Consider the following 12,294-nt stretch of genomic DNA (forward strand, 5'->3'; position numbering starts at 1 on the left):
CAGACAAAGGGTGAGGATTTCAGTAGAGACTGATTGAATCTGTCTCTCTTGAAAATGTTCTTTCCAGTCTCCTGTCATGTGATGTGGATGATAAAAATGTGGGGAGGAGGAGGGCATCTAAAAATGTGGAAAATAACTATTAACACTCTCCTAGGGGAAACTGTTTTATAACTACGTCGGTCTAGACAAAAGCTTAGAACTTTGACACAGGTTTCAGGCACTGTATTACAACCTTGGATACAGAAGAATGATAAATTATAAATCGAATTAGCCTTTTTAAAGGCTTATCCAAAGCATTAAAAGCCCTGGATAACTGTAAGTAGCCCCTGCAACAACTTGCTCTAATGTCACAAGCAGCAATGCTCCTAAATCATACACTCAGATAGAAGCCTTGGTAAATCTATTGGCAATCGGAATCAATTGAACCTGTAAAAGCAGGAACCTGGGGTACTGTATTTGACCCAAACTTCTACAAGAAACTAAAAAAAAATTAAAAACCTATTATTTATCAGTGAGCAAAAGTAGATAATATAAATTGATTTAAATATTCAGTTATAAGGCAAGGAACACACAAAATAAGTCATTGAACTAGAGTCTCTAGACAATCACATGACAGAGTCTAGACAAGAAAATAGCCCTATGCTATCATAAAAGAAATCATTCATGAATGAATGTTGGTAAAATCCAATGTTTTTTATCCTACATACATTTGTTGAGTTACATATTTTAATGGTGATGTTAGTTAAAATGTATTATGGTTTGTTTGCTACTGAAATACTATAAATACACATCTATACAACAATTGCTACTGAAACACTCACTATAAATATACATCTATACAACATATTTTAATGATGTTAGTTAAAATGTATTATGGTTTGTTTGCTACTGAAACACTCACTATAAATATACATCTATACAACAGTTTCATTTTGCTATTAAATTTTTAAATTACATATAAAGGAATTTGAAAACATTATGAAATAATACTTAACTTTCTATTTAACCAAAATGACAATAGGAGATGTGAAAGACAAATACAGAAGATTACATGGTTGTGAATGAAACTTAGCTCTTTATATATGGAAAAGACTGGGCTTTTTTTTCTTTTTTTTAAGTAATTGAAAGCATGATAAAAAACAATGGGAAACATAGTAAATTGTTTTGATAAAACACAAACCTTTACTGCCCAGACAGATTATTTAAAAAATAAAGAAAAATCTTTGTTTACAATTTCTTATCAAGCGCCAGCCAATAATCTAAGAAAATGTTGTTCTTTTAACTGAGAGAAAACCAAATTCTAGTATTACACTGGCATACTTTTGATATTAAAACTCATTTTTTAAAAACTTAAATAAGTCCATTCCAATCTTAGCCAGCTTGACCAAACATAAAATTTCTTTCCTAAGATTCCTTTTCCACAAACCTTCTATAACTTTTTATATATCCATTCAGTTTTTGTCCTAATTTTTTTTTTCCTTTTTCTGGAAGAACCAGTCATTTTATTCTCCTTATCTACTTTTTTAAAATTTTTTTTAACGTTTATTTATTTTTGAGACAGAGAGAGACAGAGCATGAACGGGGGAGGGTCAGAGAGAGGGAGACACAGAATCTGAAACAGGCTCCAGGCTCTGAGCTGTCAGCACAGAGTCCGACACAGGGCCCAAACCCACAAACTGTGAGATCATGACCTGAGCCGAAGTCAGATACTTAACTGAAAGAGCCACCCAGGTGCCCCTCTCCTTATCTACTTTTTATTCACAGTTGTTTCCTTTCACACTTATTATTTCTAAATAGCTTTACTTATATATACTGATTAGAATTTTAACCCTTAGAAACATAATTCCTAATGAAAACTAAGAAGTAAGCAACTGTGGATTGTCTGGTATGCTAACATTCTGGGGATTTTATAAATACATTTCATAATTTCTAGAAGTATATGCTTCTTCATAGTAAATTTTTCAATGTGGCACAAAACATGGGTTTATTAGGAGACCCATGTGTCTTTAGTTCCTTAGTAAAAGCAAGTCCAAAGTGTATAAACCTGCATTCAGTAATTAATGTTTCAACATTTTATCTTTTTTGGAAATGATCTAGATATTCAATGAATATTCATCATTTAACTTATCTCAGTATAACTGCAAGGTTTCAAATTAGCAAGAAGGTTCTGGAAACTATTTTTAAGTATACATACCATAAAACATAATTATTATCAAAAGGCTCATTAATAAACTTTTATCTTAATTATATCCACTTAACTTATTTGTTCTTAACACTATGTTTAGTTACACATGAAAATTTTATGAAGATATTAAATACTAACCATTATCTTAAGTTCTCTTTCTTGCTGAGAAATTCTGTAACGGAGATAAGGTGAGCTTACTTGACTTTCAATAAACTTAAAGAGAATTGGGGTCCCTGGGTGGCTCAGTCAGTTAAGCGTCCGACTTCAGCCCGGGTCAAGATCTCGCAGTCCGTGAGTTTGAGCCCCGCGTCAGGCTCTGGGCTGATGGCTCAGAGCCTGGAGCCTGCTTCCAATTCTGTGTCTCCCTCTCTCTCTGCCCCTCCCCCGTTCATGCTCTGTCTCTCTCTGTCTCAAAAATAAATAAACGTTAAAAAAAAAAACTTAAAGAGAATGAATGTTGTATCCCTGCATTACGTTTAATATTGATAGTTCTTTTTTTTTTTTTTTTTTGAGAGAGAGAGACAGAGAGAGAGACCAGCAGAGTAGGGACAGAGAGAGAGAGAGAGGGAGGGAGAGAATCTTAGGCAGACTCCATGCCCAATATAGAGCCTGACTAAGGGCTCAATCTCATAACTGTGAGACCATGACCTGAGCCAAAATCAAGAGTGAGACACTCAACTGACAGAGCCATCCAAGTGTCCCTTAATAATGATGGTTCTAAAAATCTGCTTGTTTTAATTAAAATAACAAACTTAAACTAGTATTTGTTTACTGAAGATAATCCTGGATCATGTGAACTTGAAAACTATTTGGCTTAGTGTTTCTACATTTCTGAGAGTATTTTTTTTAATTTTTTAATGTTTATTTTTTGAGAAAGAGGGAGAGGGAGAGAGAGAGAGAGAGAGAGAGAGATGAGTGAGGGAAGAACAGAGAGAGGGCGACACAGAATCTGAAGCAGGCTTCAGGTTCTGAGCTATCAGCACAGAGCCCAATGCAGACTCGAACTCACAAACTGCAAGATCATGGATCACAAACCTGAGCTGAAGTTGGATGCTTAACCAACTGAGCCACCCAAGGCGCCCCAAGAGTATTCTCAATTACTTTCTTTATTCCAATGAAATAAAGATTTTTACAAATTACTTTTGGCAATACCATCCGGAGGCAGGAAAAAAACACATGTTTATTACATACATACATAGACATATGCACATAAACACACAGATGGACACAAAGAGAGATCTTATGGCTCTGGCTTCCTAGAGGAGACGGCACCTCAAAGGCATAGAGAAAGGATGCAGGTTTCTCCAAGAAGGGCTTTTGTTATCATCTAAAATCAGATCTTTCATAACACCTGCAAGCTTTTATCTCAGGGAAAAGACCTTCAACTAAGATGGATATTAAAAGACTCCTATATTCTGGATTTAGAACTCTGTGTCTTTGTTTTAGTAAATCCTACCACAAAGGCTTCAAAATATTTTGTTTTTTTCACTGTGTGCATAGTTTCATTGATGTTTAGGGGAGAACTGAAAAAAAAAAGTTTCTATCATTTTCTGAATATCAGCTCCAATTTGGCCAACTTCGGACCATAGAGCCACATTAAAAAATTCTTCCAAATATTTTGTCAGGTTTCGGCTGAGACAAACACTAATATTCCTGTCAGTATTGAAAAATTTGACAGACACAAGAGGCATCCCCAAAGAGGTGCAAATGATGCTTCCAATATCCAGAGCCATTCCCAAAGATAACCACAAAAAAAAAGAAAGAAAGAAAGAAAGAAAGAAAGAAAGAAAGAAAGAAAGAAAGAAAGAAAGACTTAGACAATTGCTCCCCAGGTGGCAGCAGCTAGTAGGACCCTAGCCACAAATGGAGTACAACCCAAAATCCTCTCTGGCTATATTTTGAGTGCCACTACCCTGTTGGGTGATCTGCCTACACACACACAAGTCCACATGTGCTAATCAGGCAGCAAGGTAAGTCAAGTTCTTAGGACACCAAATGAGACAAACAAGAAGGCAGAGAAAAGATTGACAACCAAGGGTTTCCCGAAAGCAAAATGCACAAGCCACAATTCAAAGATCTAATTCTTACCAATGGTTTTTTTGGCTGCCAGTCTGAAAGGAGCAATGTAAAATTTTCTTTCTCTCTTGACCTGGCACCACAGACAGAGATTTGGGAGAAGTGACTTTGACAAGAATTCTTATCCTTTGCTGACTTCTACAGTTTTCCCAGGATGCCCTCTGCAGGCTCTGGAGCAAGTTGGGTGTCTCAGTGGATCTCATCCTGGTCAATAAAAACTGTAGAGAAGGAAAAGCAATTTCCCCTCTACTCTATATACTGGGTGCTTGGCTAAGACCCCTTTTTCTCTAAGGGTACCTTATAAATGGATAAGTATATCTAGGTGAAAAGTTCTCTGCTGTGGACACCTTAATTCAAGATTATCTTTGTTAAAACAAAAATTTAAAACAAAATTTTACTTACCTAAGGCTCCAATTCCAGCTTAAGTTGGACTTAGTTTGACACTACACCTGGGGCAGTTTCTAAGTGGAACCCAGATTGACTATGGCCAGTTTCTGGACCCAGTCCAGAAAAAAGAAATACTTGAAGTCTGAAAGCACATAATGCAAAATGTGGAGAGGCAGGATCTGAGAGAGACCTACCCACAACCTTGAGGCTGAGAGAAAAGCATCAAGCTCAAGGGGCCCAACAGCTGCCTGTGTCTAGCTGCTCACCGTTCCTAGAAGCCCAAGGGGATCTCCTTAGGTTCCCTCCTCTGACTGTGGAGCTATTAAAAAATAAGCTGAGCACACTAAAAAACTTAAGAGTTTACTTGATCAAAATTCAACTCAAATTTGGCAACATTCAATCAAGCAGATAGGAAAGAACTCTGAGGAGCCATATAAAAAGAAAGACTTTTATAGACAGAAGGGAGCCAGAACAAGAAAGTGATAGGGGGAAGAAAAGTAGGTTGGTTATTGCAACATTACTTTCCTTCAGGGGATGGCAGGGATCTATCAGGCAGATGACCTAACTTGGGCCCATCTGGCGATTCCTTCTTGACTGGTTTTAGATTTCATTTCTGAGATAACTAAAACTGTAATTAAGTCTCAGTTTGGTGACAGAGGGCTTAGCATAAGTGACTTCATTTGGGGCCTAAGTCTTGTTTTTAACACTTCTTAACCAAATCATACTATAATACAGATTTTTTAATGCAAAGGCAATTAGCTATGTTAAATTAATTAAACATCTAGAGGCCATTAGACTGATGGGGCTCTAATGCTATGGTGGTCTGCATAAGTAAGCACACAAAAACCTAGGCCTATAAATGCCTCCGGGTTTGCAAAATCAAAATGCTAAGTCCATCCATTCACAAAGAGCCAACTAGGCTTTAATCTGTAACTACTCAATAATTTCCTTCCTTTGTTTCCTTCTTTTCTCTATAAAAATGTCTCCCCCTAGCTCCTGTAAGTGGAGTGCTCCTAACTACTTCCAGTTGGGCAATGCCCCATTTGAATCACTTCTTGCTCAAACAAATCCCTATGATTCTTAATATGCCTCAGTGTATCTTTTAACAGCTCCAAATTACTTTTTATTATTTTTTCATATTGTCCTTTGATATTTAAGCTTCCAGTTCTGTGCATAGCCCTGTGCTTGGCACGTCTGATTTGATAATTCTAATCCACTGTGGGATAAGAAACAAGTTAACTGAGCAACTGAATAATGTATAAGAATAAGCTTCTTGCATTTAGTTCCTTGGCTTTAACAGATCCATGAAATTCATGATGAAGAAGAAGGTTTTAAACTTCCTGTTTGTGGCTCCGTTTGCCTTGACTATTGTGGCTGAAGTACTAACTGAGACCAAGCAGTATGTAAATTATGATATTGTACTATGATAATTGCATTTCTTTTGAGATTAGATGTGCTAATAAAGGAAATCCTTCTACCTAATATACTTGTTTTGGGAAGAGGCTGTTTTTGAAATAGTTAAAACACAGGCTTTAGGGTGCAAAAGACTTGCTTATGAGCCCCGGTTCTGTCAGTTAGTGGCATGTGAGTTTAGACAAGACACTTACATTTACTGAACACAATTATCTCACCTGTAGCCTAGGGCAATACTGGACTCGAAAAGAGCTGCTGTAAGGCTTAAACAATATAATGTATTAATTATATTGCAAATAGCAGTAGGTCACACACAATAAGCAACAACAAATCTAGATTCTTATAATGATAATGAAGACTTTTTATTGTAGTAGACATGTCTATACTCTTTAAAAATTGAGAAGTTTTTCTATCTTGCTTTATATGAGTTAGCACCATATCAAATGAGTGTTATCAAAAATCAGTGGTAAAACTATGAGGGCCTGCAATACTTCCTTTGAATTGATATATATATGTAAAGATATAAAGGAAATAAATTGGTCGTTTGACTCTGGAGGGAGCTAAACAACTCCAATGAGGTCTATTTACTCTGATAATAGAATGGGTTCCATTTAGTAGTAGTTAAACCTAATTTTGCAAAAATTAATTTATGTACTTTGGAATTGGTGGTTACATTTTTCATCTCACTGTTCTTCCTTCATGGACGTTTCAGAAAAGAAAATACAATTGGGAAGACATTTTAGTAGGAAATATAGAACTTTGGGGCACCTGGGTGGTGCAGTCGGTTAAGCATCCGACTTCAGCCAGGTCACGATCTCGCGGTCCGTGAGTTCGAGCCCCGTGTCAGGCTCTGGGCTGATGGCTCAGAGCCTGGAGCCTGTTTCCGATTCTGTGTCTCCCTCTCTCTCTGCCCCTCCCCCGTTCATGCTCTGTCTCTCTCTGTCCCAAAAATAAATAAACGTTGAAAAAAAAATTTTAATAAAAAAAAAAGAACTTTGATGTAACCTATGTCCCTGACTTAAGGTAAAGCTTTATTCCATTGTTGATAGAAGTAGTTTGAAAATCTTAAAGTTTTGCTGTGCAATCTGAACTTTGCAACACCCCAAAAATGGAACGCTTACCTGCCATGCTTAAATTCCATTTTACATAATTATGCCTTTTTTTTTCAACAAAATGTAGTCATTTTAGACCATGGTAAGCTTGACACCTGATTTTACTTTAACAGCACCTGCCCAGAGCATAATTAGCAATCCACTCTTGAAAAAGGACTTCCATACTGCACAGATGGCATTCCTCATACCAGACAAGCAACGATGAATGTTTGGAAACCAGCCAAACTGTCTGCAAAAATTGTGAGAATTTCAAGACTGACATCTGAGCAAAAGGAAAAATTTCCCTTTTCTCTCAAACCATAAGTGAACATCTGTTAAAGCCTATTCTCCTTAACTTTTCTATTTAGTCTCATCTGACTTGATATATTTTTAGTGCAATTTCAAAGGCTGTAACCAAATTTTTTTTTATCTTGTGACACCCATATAATGGCCATTAAAAAAATGTTCCAGAGCTACATTTTACAACTAATTTAGATTTACAGGTATTTCTTTGAGAAGATCATGTCATTTCATTCATGCATTAATTCAACAAATATTTATTGATTACAACAACATGTCAAGAGCAGAATCGGTGTTTATAATCGTGCAAATCATGCATTGCACAACTCCAGGGGATGACATTCACATCATAATTACTATGTCGTTTTACAATGATCATTATCATCACCAGGTGTTGGCATTCTAATAATTGGAGGCAGAAGTGACGTTTTCTAATTCATAAAAATCCAAGATATAGGCTGGTGGTGGAGCTTCTAGGGACTGTTTAAGATGCTAGAGACATGGCAATGAACACAGCGAAGTTCTTGCTCTCATGAAGGCTGAAATCAATAATGGAAGGAACTAAACAGATATTTACCTAAAACTAACAGGAAATACAATATGACTTAAAGGGGTAGAATGTGACAAGTGGTGCCATTTTATTTAAGAAGATCAAAGATTGTCTAGGAGGAAGTAGAGACCTAAAAGGGATGAGGGAATAAGTTCATGATATATGTGATGGAAAAGTATTTCAGGCAAGGAACTAGGGAATGCAAGACTGAAATGAAAGAGTACTCAGGGTAGACAAGGGTAGGCAGGAAGTAAGACTGATTGGAGCTGAGGCCATGCAGAGGAAGTGCTGGCAGACAAGTGAGTCACCGATTTGTGGACAGATCTGACTACCTCGAGGCCAGGTAAAGGTTTTAGTGTTTATTCTCAGCCCCTGGAGTGTTTTGTGTAAAGGAGGGACATGATCTGATTTGCTTTTTTAAAATGTCTACAAGTGTTTCATTATGGACTACAGCTTTCAGTTGAAATTTTACATTTGCAAAGTCACCATGAACCACTTAATAATCTGATTTGCATTTTAAAAGAATGACTTTGGCTGCAGTGTGGAGAATTAATCAATTAATTAATCAATTCCAGCAGATTAATCAATTAATTAATGAATTACAGCAGAAGAATGGAAACAAGGACAGCTGTTTTCATGAGTCAGGTTTCCCTACATGGTTTAAGTAGCTTCAATACAAGACCAATTCTTCTGTGCCCCTGCCTAGGGAACCACATAGAATGTCAAATGCTGTTTGACAAAGAGTCACTGTTTCATATGGCTTTGTTCATGAAATTATTATTTTTTTAATTGCAGATGAACTTTCTTTAACTTTGAACATGTTAATCAAAATTATTTGAACTTCTTTAAAAGTCACTTTAAAAATATATTTTATAATTGGATTATTGATTAGCAAGAATGACAGAGAAAATGATAGGTGTACTCAAATTTCTAAAAGAATGACTTACTGGAAAGTTTCTATATAATCTAATAAAATTCCATGTAATACTCTAACAAACTTCTAAAATATAAATAATTTCAAGGAAACAGCAATAAAATCGTAACTGGTGATCAAAATAAATATCCAAATATGGAGTGTAAATGATTAGAATCATTACTGGTTTTGCCACACTACCTTGAAAATCTGCTGGCAGAAATAAAATGATAGTTGAAAATACAGAAAGTGTGGCTCATAAATGTCAGCCAGTCCTTGTTAAGTGCTTCCTCTCTTAAAGATTCTCCAAGAGCAGCTTTACCAGACTCATTTTTAAAATGCTTTTATGGGGACACCTGGGTAGTTCAGTCAGGTTAAGCATCCGACTTCAGCTCAGTCATGATCTCTTGGCTTGCGAGTTCAAGTCCCGCATCTTGCTCTGTGCTGACAGCTCAGAGTCTGGAGCCTGCTTGGATTCTATGCCTCATTCTCGCTCTGCCCCTCCCCTGCTCATGGTCTGTCTGTCTCTCTCTGTCTCTCAAAAATAAAAAAAAATAAAAAAAAAAGAGAAAGCCATGCAAATAATTTACAGGGATTAGTAGTTTGATTTTAAATGTATAATGTAAGTGTGACATTGCATCAAAAAAACTGGACAAGTAGTGATAGATTTTCAAAATTAACATTTGTAATAAATTAAAAAAATAACATTTGTAGTAAATATAAAAAATAAAATAATATTTAATGTTTTCAACTATCAATTATCACTTACACGTATGAAGAAACACAATATATGTTTAAATAACTTTAGGATAACCAAATTATTCCTAAACCATGTGATTTCTTTTTCATTTGAATCAAAAACATTTTTATAGTAGTTAATTTTGTTCATAAATGGCAGAAATATACAGTACAGCCCAAGCTTGATATTACTATATACTCAAATCACTGTATAACACCTTGTATGAAGTGGATGTGATAATAATTTCTATTTGCAAATACACTGGGTTTTGGAAATTTTTTCTGGAAACCATCCTTAATAAAAGTAAACATTAAATGGGGATTTACTGAGTTGGTTGAATACAATATGATGCAATGAAATATTTTGGGTGGCTGGTGGGGGGTCTGGGTGTCTCAGTCAGTTTAGTGTCTGATTCTTGATTTTGGCTCAGGTCATGATCTCATGGTAGTGATATGGGGCCCTATGTGGGGCTCTGTGCTAAACCTGGAATCTGCTTAGGATTAGTTCTCTGGCCCTCCCCTGCTCAAGCACGTGCATATATGTCTCTCTGTCCCTCAAAATTAATAAATAAGCTTTAAAAAACAATTTTTTCTTTATTGTTTTCTTGACTCTGGTTTCAAGCTGGATTTGAATAAAACCTAGCTATTAAGGAGAAAAATGAGATACAAAAGAAAACACCTTTGCCCTCTGAAATGTACCCTTAAAATATTTAACCATTTTAAATGTCAAGAATATTGTAAAAAGTATATGATAATAGAGAATCCCTTAAAGAAAAGCCATGTTTAAGTCCCAAAACACATTTTTTATAGGTTTTCAGGGTTTGCTGTAGCAATATTTTTTTCTGGAGCTGTTTTATTCCTTTGTCTACTACCTCTAGCATTATTTTGCAAGAACTGAAAGCAGAAACGAAGTAGCCATGGAGAAGGACTGTTCTTCAATATTCTGCTCAACTTTAGGTAGGGAATATAAAACATAACAAAAAAGCGCACTCTTAAAACCCTTTCTTAGTTTTTTGCAGATCAATGTTGCAGATTCTTAATGTGCTTAAGATTCGAAAAGTTTAGAATATCAAACTAAATGTTAAGTTCTAAATAGTCATAAACTTTTATAAATAGATTGCATTTTGCTGAAAACAAAACAAAAGGAGGTTCCAAGAAAATATAATTACAGTATCACCCAAATGGTTCAAAGAACTATACCAATTGAGTATTTGTGTTTGATAGTTTAAACACTGCATTGTAATCTAAATATCACTCACTCCAATATTTAACTTATTTATCTTAATGACATTTTATTAGAAAATAGGTTACGGAATAAATGACATATTCTTAAAAATCACCAGCCTAAGTATATTTAGAAATCAAGGTGAAAACATATTACAGTAAATATTTCTAATCACTAACTTGATACTCTACTCTCTTGTTACTGATTTTATTTTAGTTTCATAGTTTCCTCTAAACTTCCCTAAGAAGAAAATTAGCATTTGTCATTACAATTATGCTAGTAATTTTTTAAAGGTTAGGAAACCAGTAGCATTAAAAACATAAAGGGAGGGCCAAGATGGCTGAACAGCATGGAAATGCTGTTCTCCTCCCTGAAATGCAGCCAGATCAATACCAAACCATTTTGCACACCTAGAAAACTGATCTGAGGATTAACACAACGATCTGCACATGAACCACAGAACTTGGCAGGTACACGGTGCAGAGAAGTGAACTGGAGGAGAGAGAAGCCCTGTGGGGCAGGGAGCTATTTTATTTTTAACCTGAGGAGAGAGGACAGAGATGGGGGAAGCGGGGGTGGGGGAGGAGGGAAGAGTATGGGAAAAGCACCCCCCACCGAAAGCAGCTGGAGAGAAAGAGGAGTGGAAACAGCCACAAGGGAATGGACAAAAAAGGGAGAAAGGAGAGGGTTTAAATTCCGTTAAGATACTATAAGCAGGGGAGCACAGAGTCTGAAACTTCACAGCTCTATACCTGGTGGTGCTCTGGTGGGAAGGACGAATCCCCAGCAGATAGCATGTCCGAGGGGTTCTTGGGCCACATGGAGAGAGGTGGATACCCTGCTGGGAGGCTATGTGGCCTCCTCACAGCAAAGGTCCCGGTGGACCCCGGAGAATGGCTACATTCGCTGGCGCTGGAACAAGGATGTTAAGGGTGAAGCCTGGTGCCAGAAGTGTTGCAATTTACCAGAATCCCCGAAAAACTGCTGCTACAAGATTGTGCAAACTTTTTCTGGGGCGAGCTGACACCAGCGCGCAGTCTCTGGGCATCCGCAGCAGCACAGTCTCACAAATGTACCTGCGGGCAGGCAGGCACCTGGCCTTTTCTTGGGGAGACCGTCCCCCAGAGGGTCTGAGCGGGTCAAAGCCACAGTCCCTCAAAAGTGAGGGATTGGGAAACACAGCCCCATCTGAGATAAAACTCAGGAGGAGATGCTGCCAGGCAGCCTGACGGCTTGGTCACTGACAGTGTAGAAGCGGAGAGTGGATGGAAGCCGGAGACAAAGGAGGGGTGCTTGATTGCTGGTCCGGGTGAAAGCACAAACTTCTGATACTAGAGACTGGGTGACGCCATTTTCACCCGTCCCACGCGTACACGCACACGCCTACACGCGCCACAATCCACCCCAGTAAGCTAA

The 12,294-nt window shown here is 37.1% G+C and overlaps 1 protein-coding gene across 2 annotated transcripts in view; it reads right to left on the minus strand.

The window, feature by feature from the left end:
• Positions 1-11,936, minus strand: part of AGMO (alkylglycerol monooxygenase) — a 400,977-nt gene extending 389,041 nt beyond the window's left edge. Inside the window, exon 1 of one of the 2 annotated variants that reach the window (XM_043589013.1) lies at positions 11,631-11,936. In XM_043589013.1, coding sequence (XP_043444948.1) covers positions 11,631-11,699 — 69 coding nt within the window. In that variant the 5' untranslated portion in view covers positions 11,700-11,936. The remainder of the gene's footprint in view (positions 1-11,630) is intronic. The other variant, XM_043589014.1, reaches the window with a different exon arrangement.
• Positions 11,937-12,294: the final 358 nt, after the last annotated feature.

The sequence above is a fragment of the Prionailurus bengalensis genome, chromosome A2, assembly GCF_016509475.1.
Source record: "Prionailurus bengalensis isolate Pbe53 chromosome A2, Fcat_Pben_1.1_paternal_pri, whole genome shotgun sequence".
NCBI lineage: Eukaryota > Metazoa > Chordata > Mammalia > Carnivora > Felidae > Prionailurus > Prionailurus bengalensis.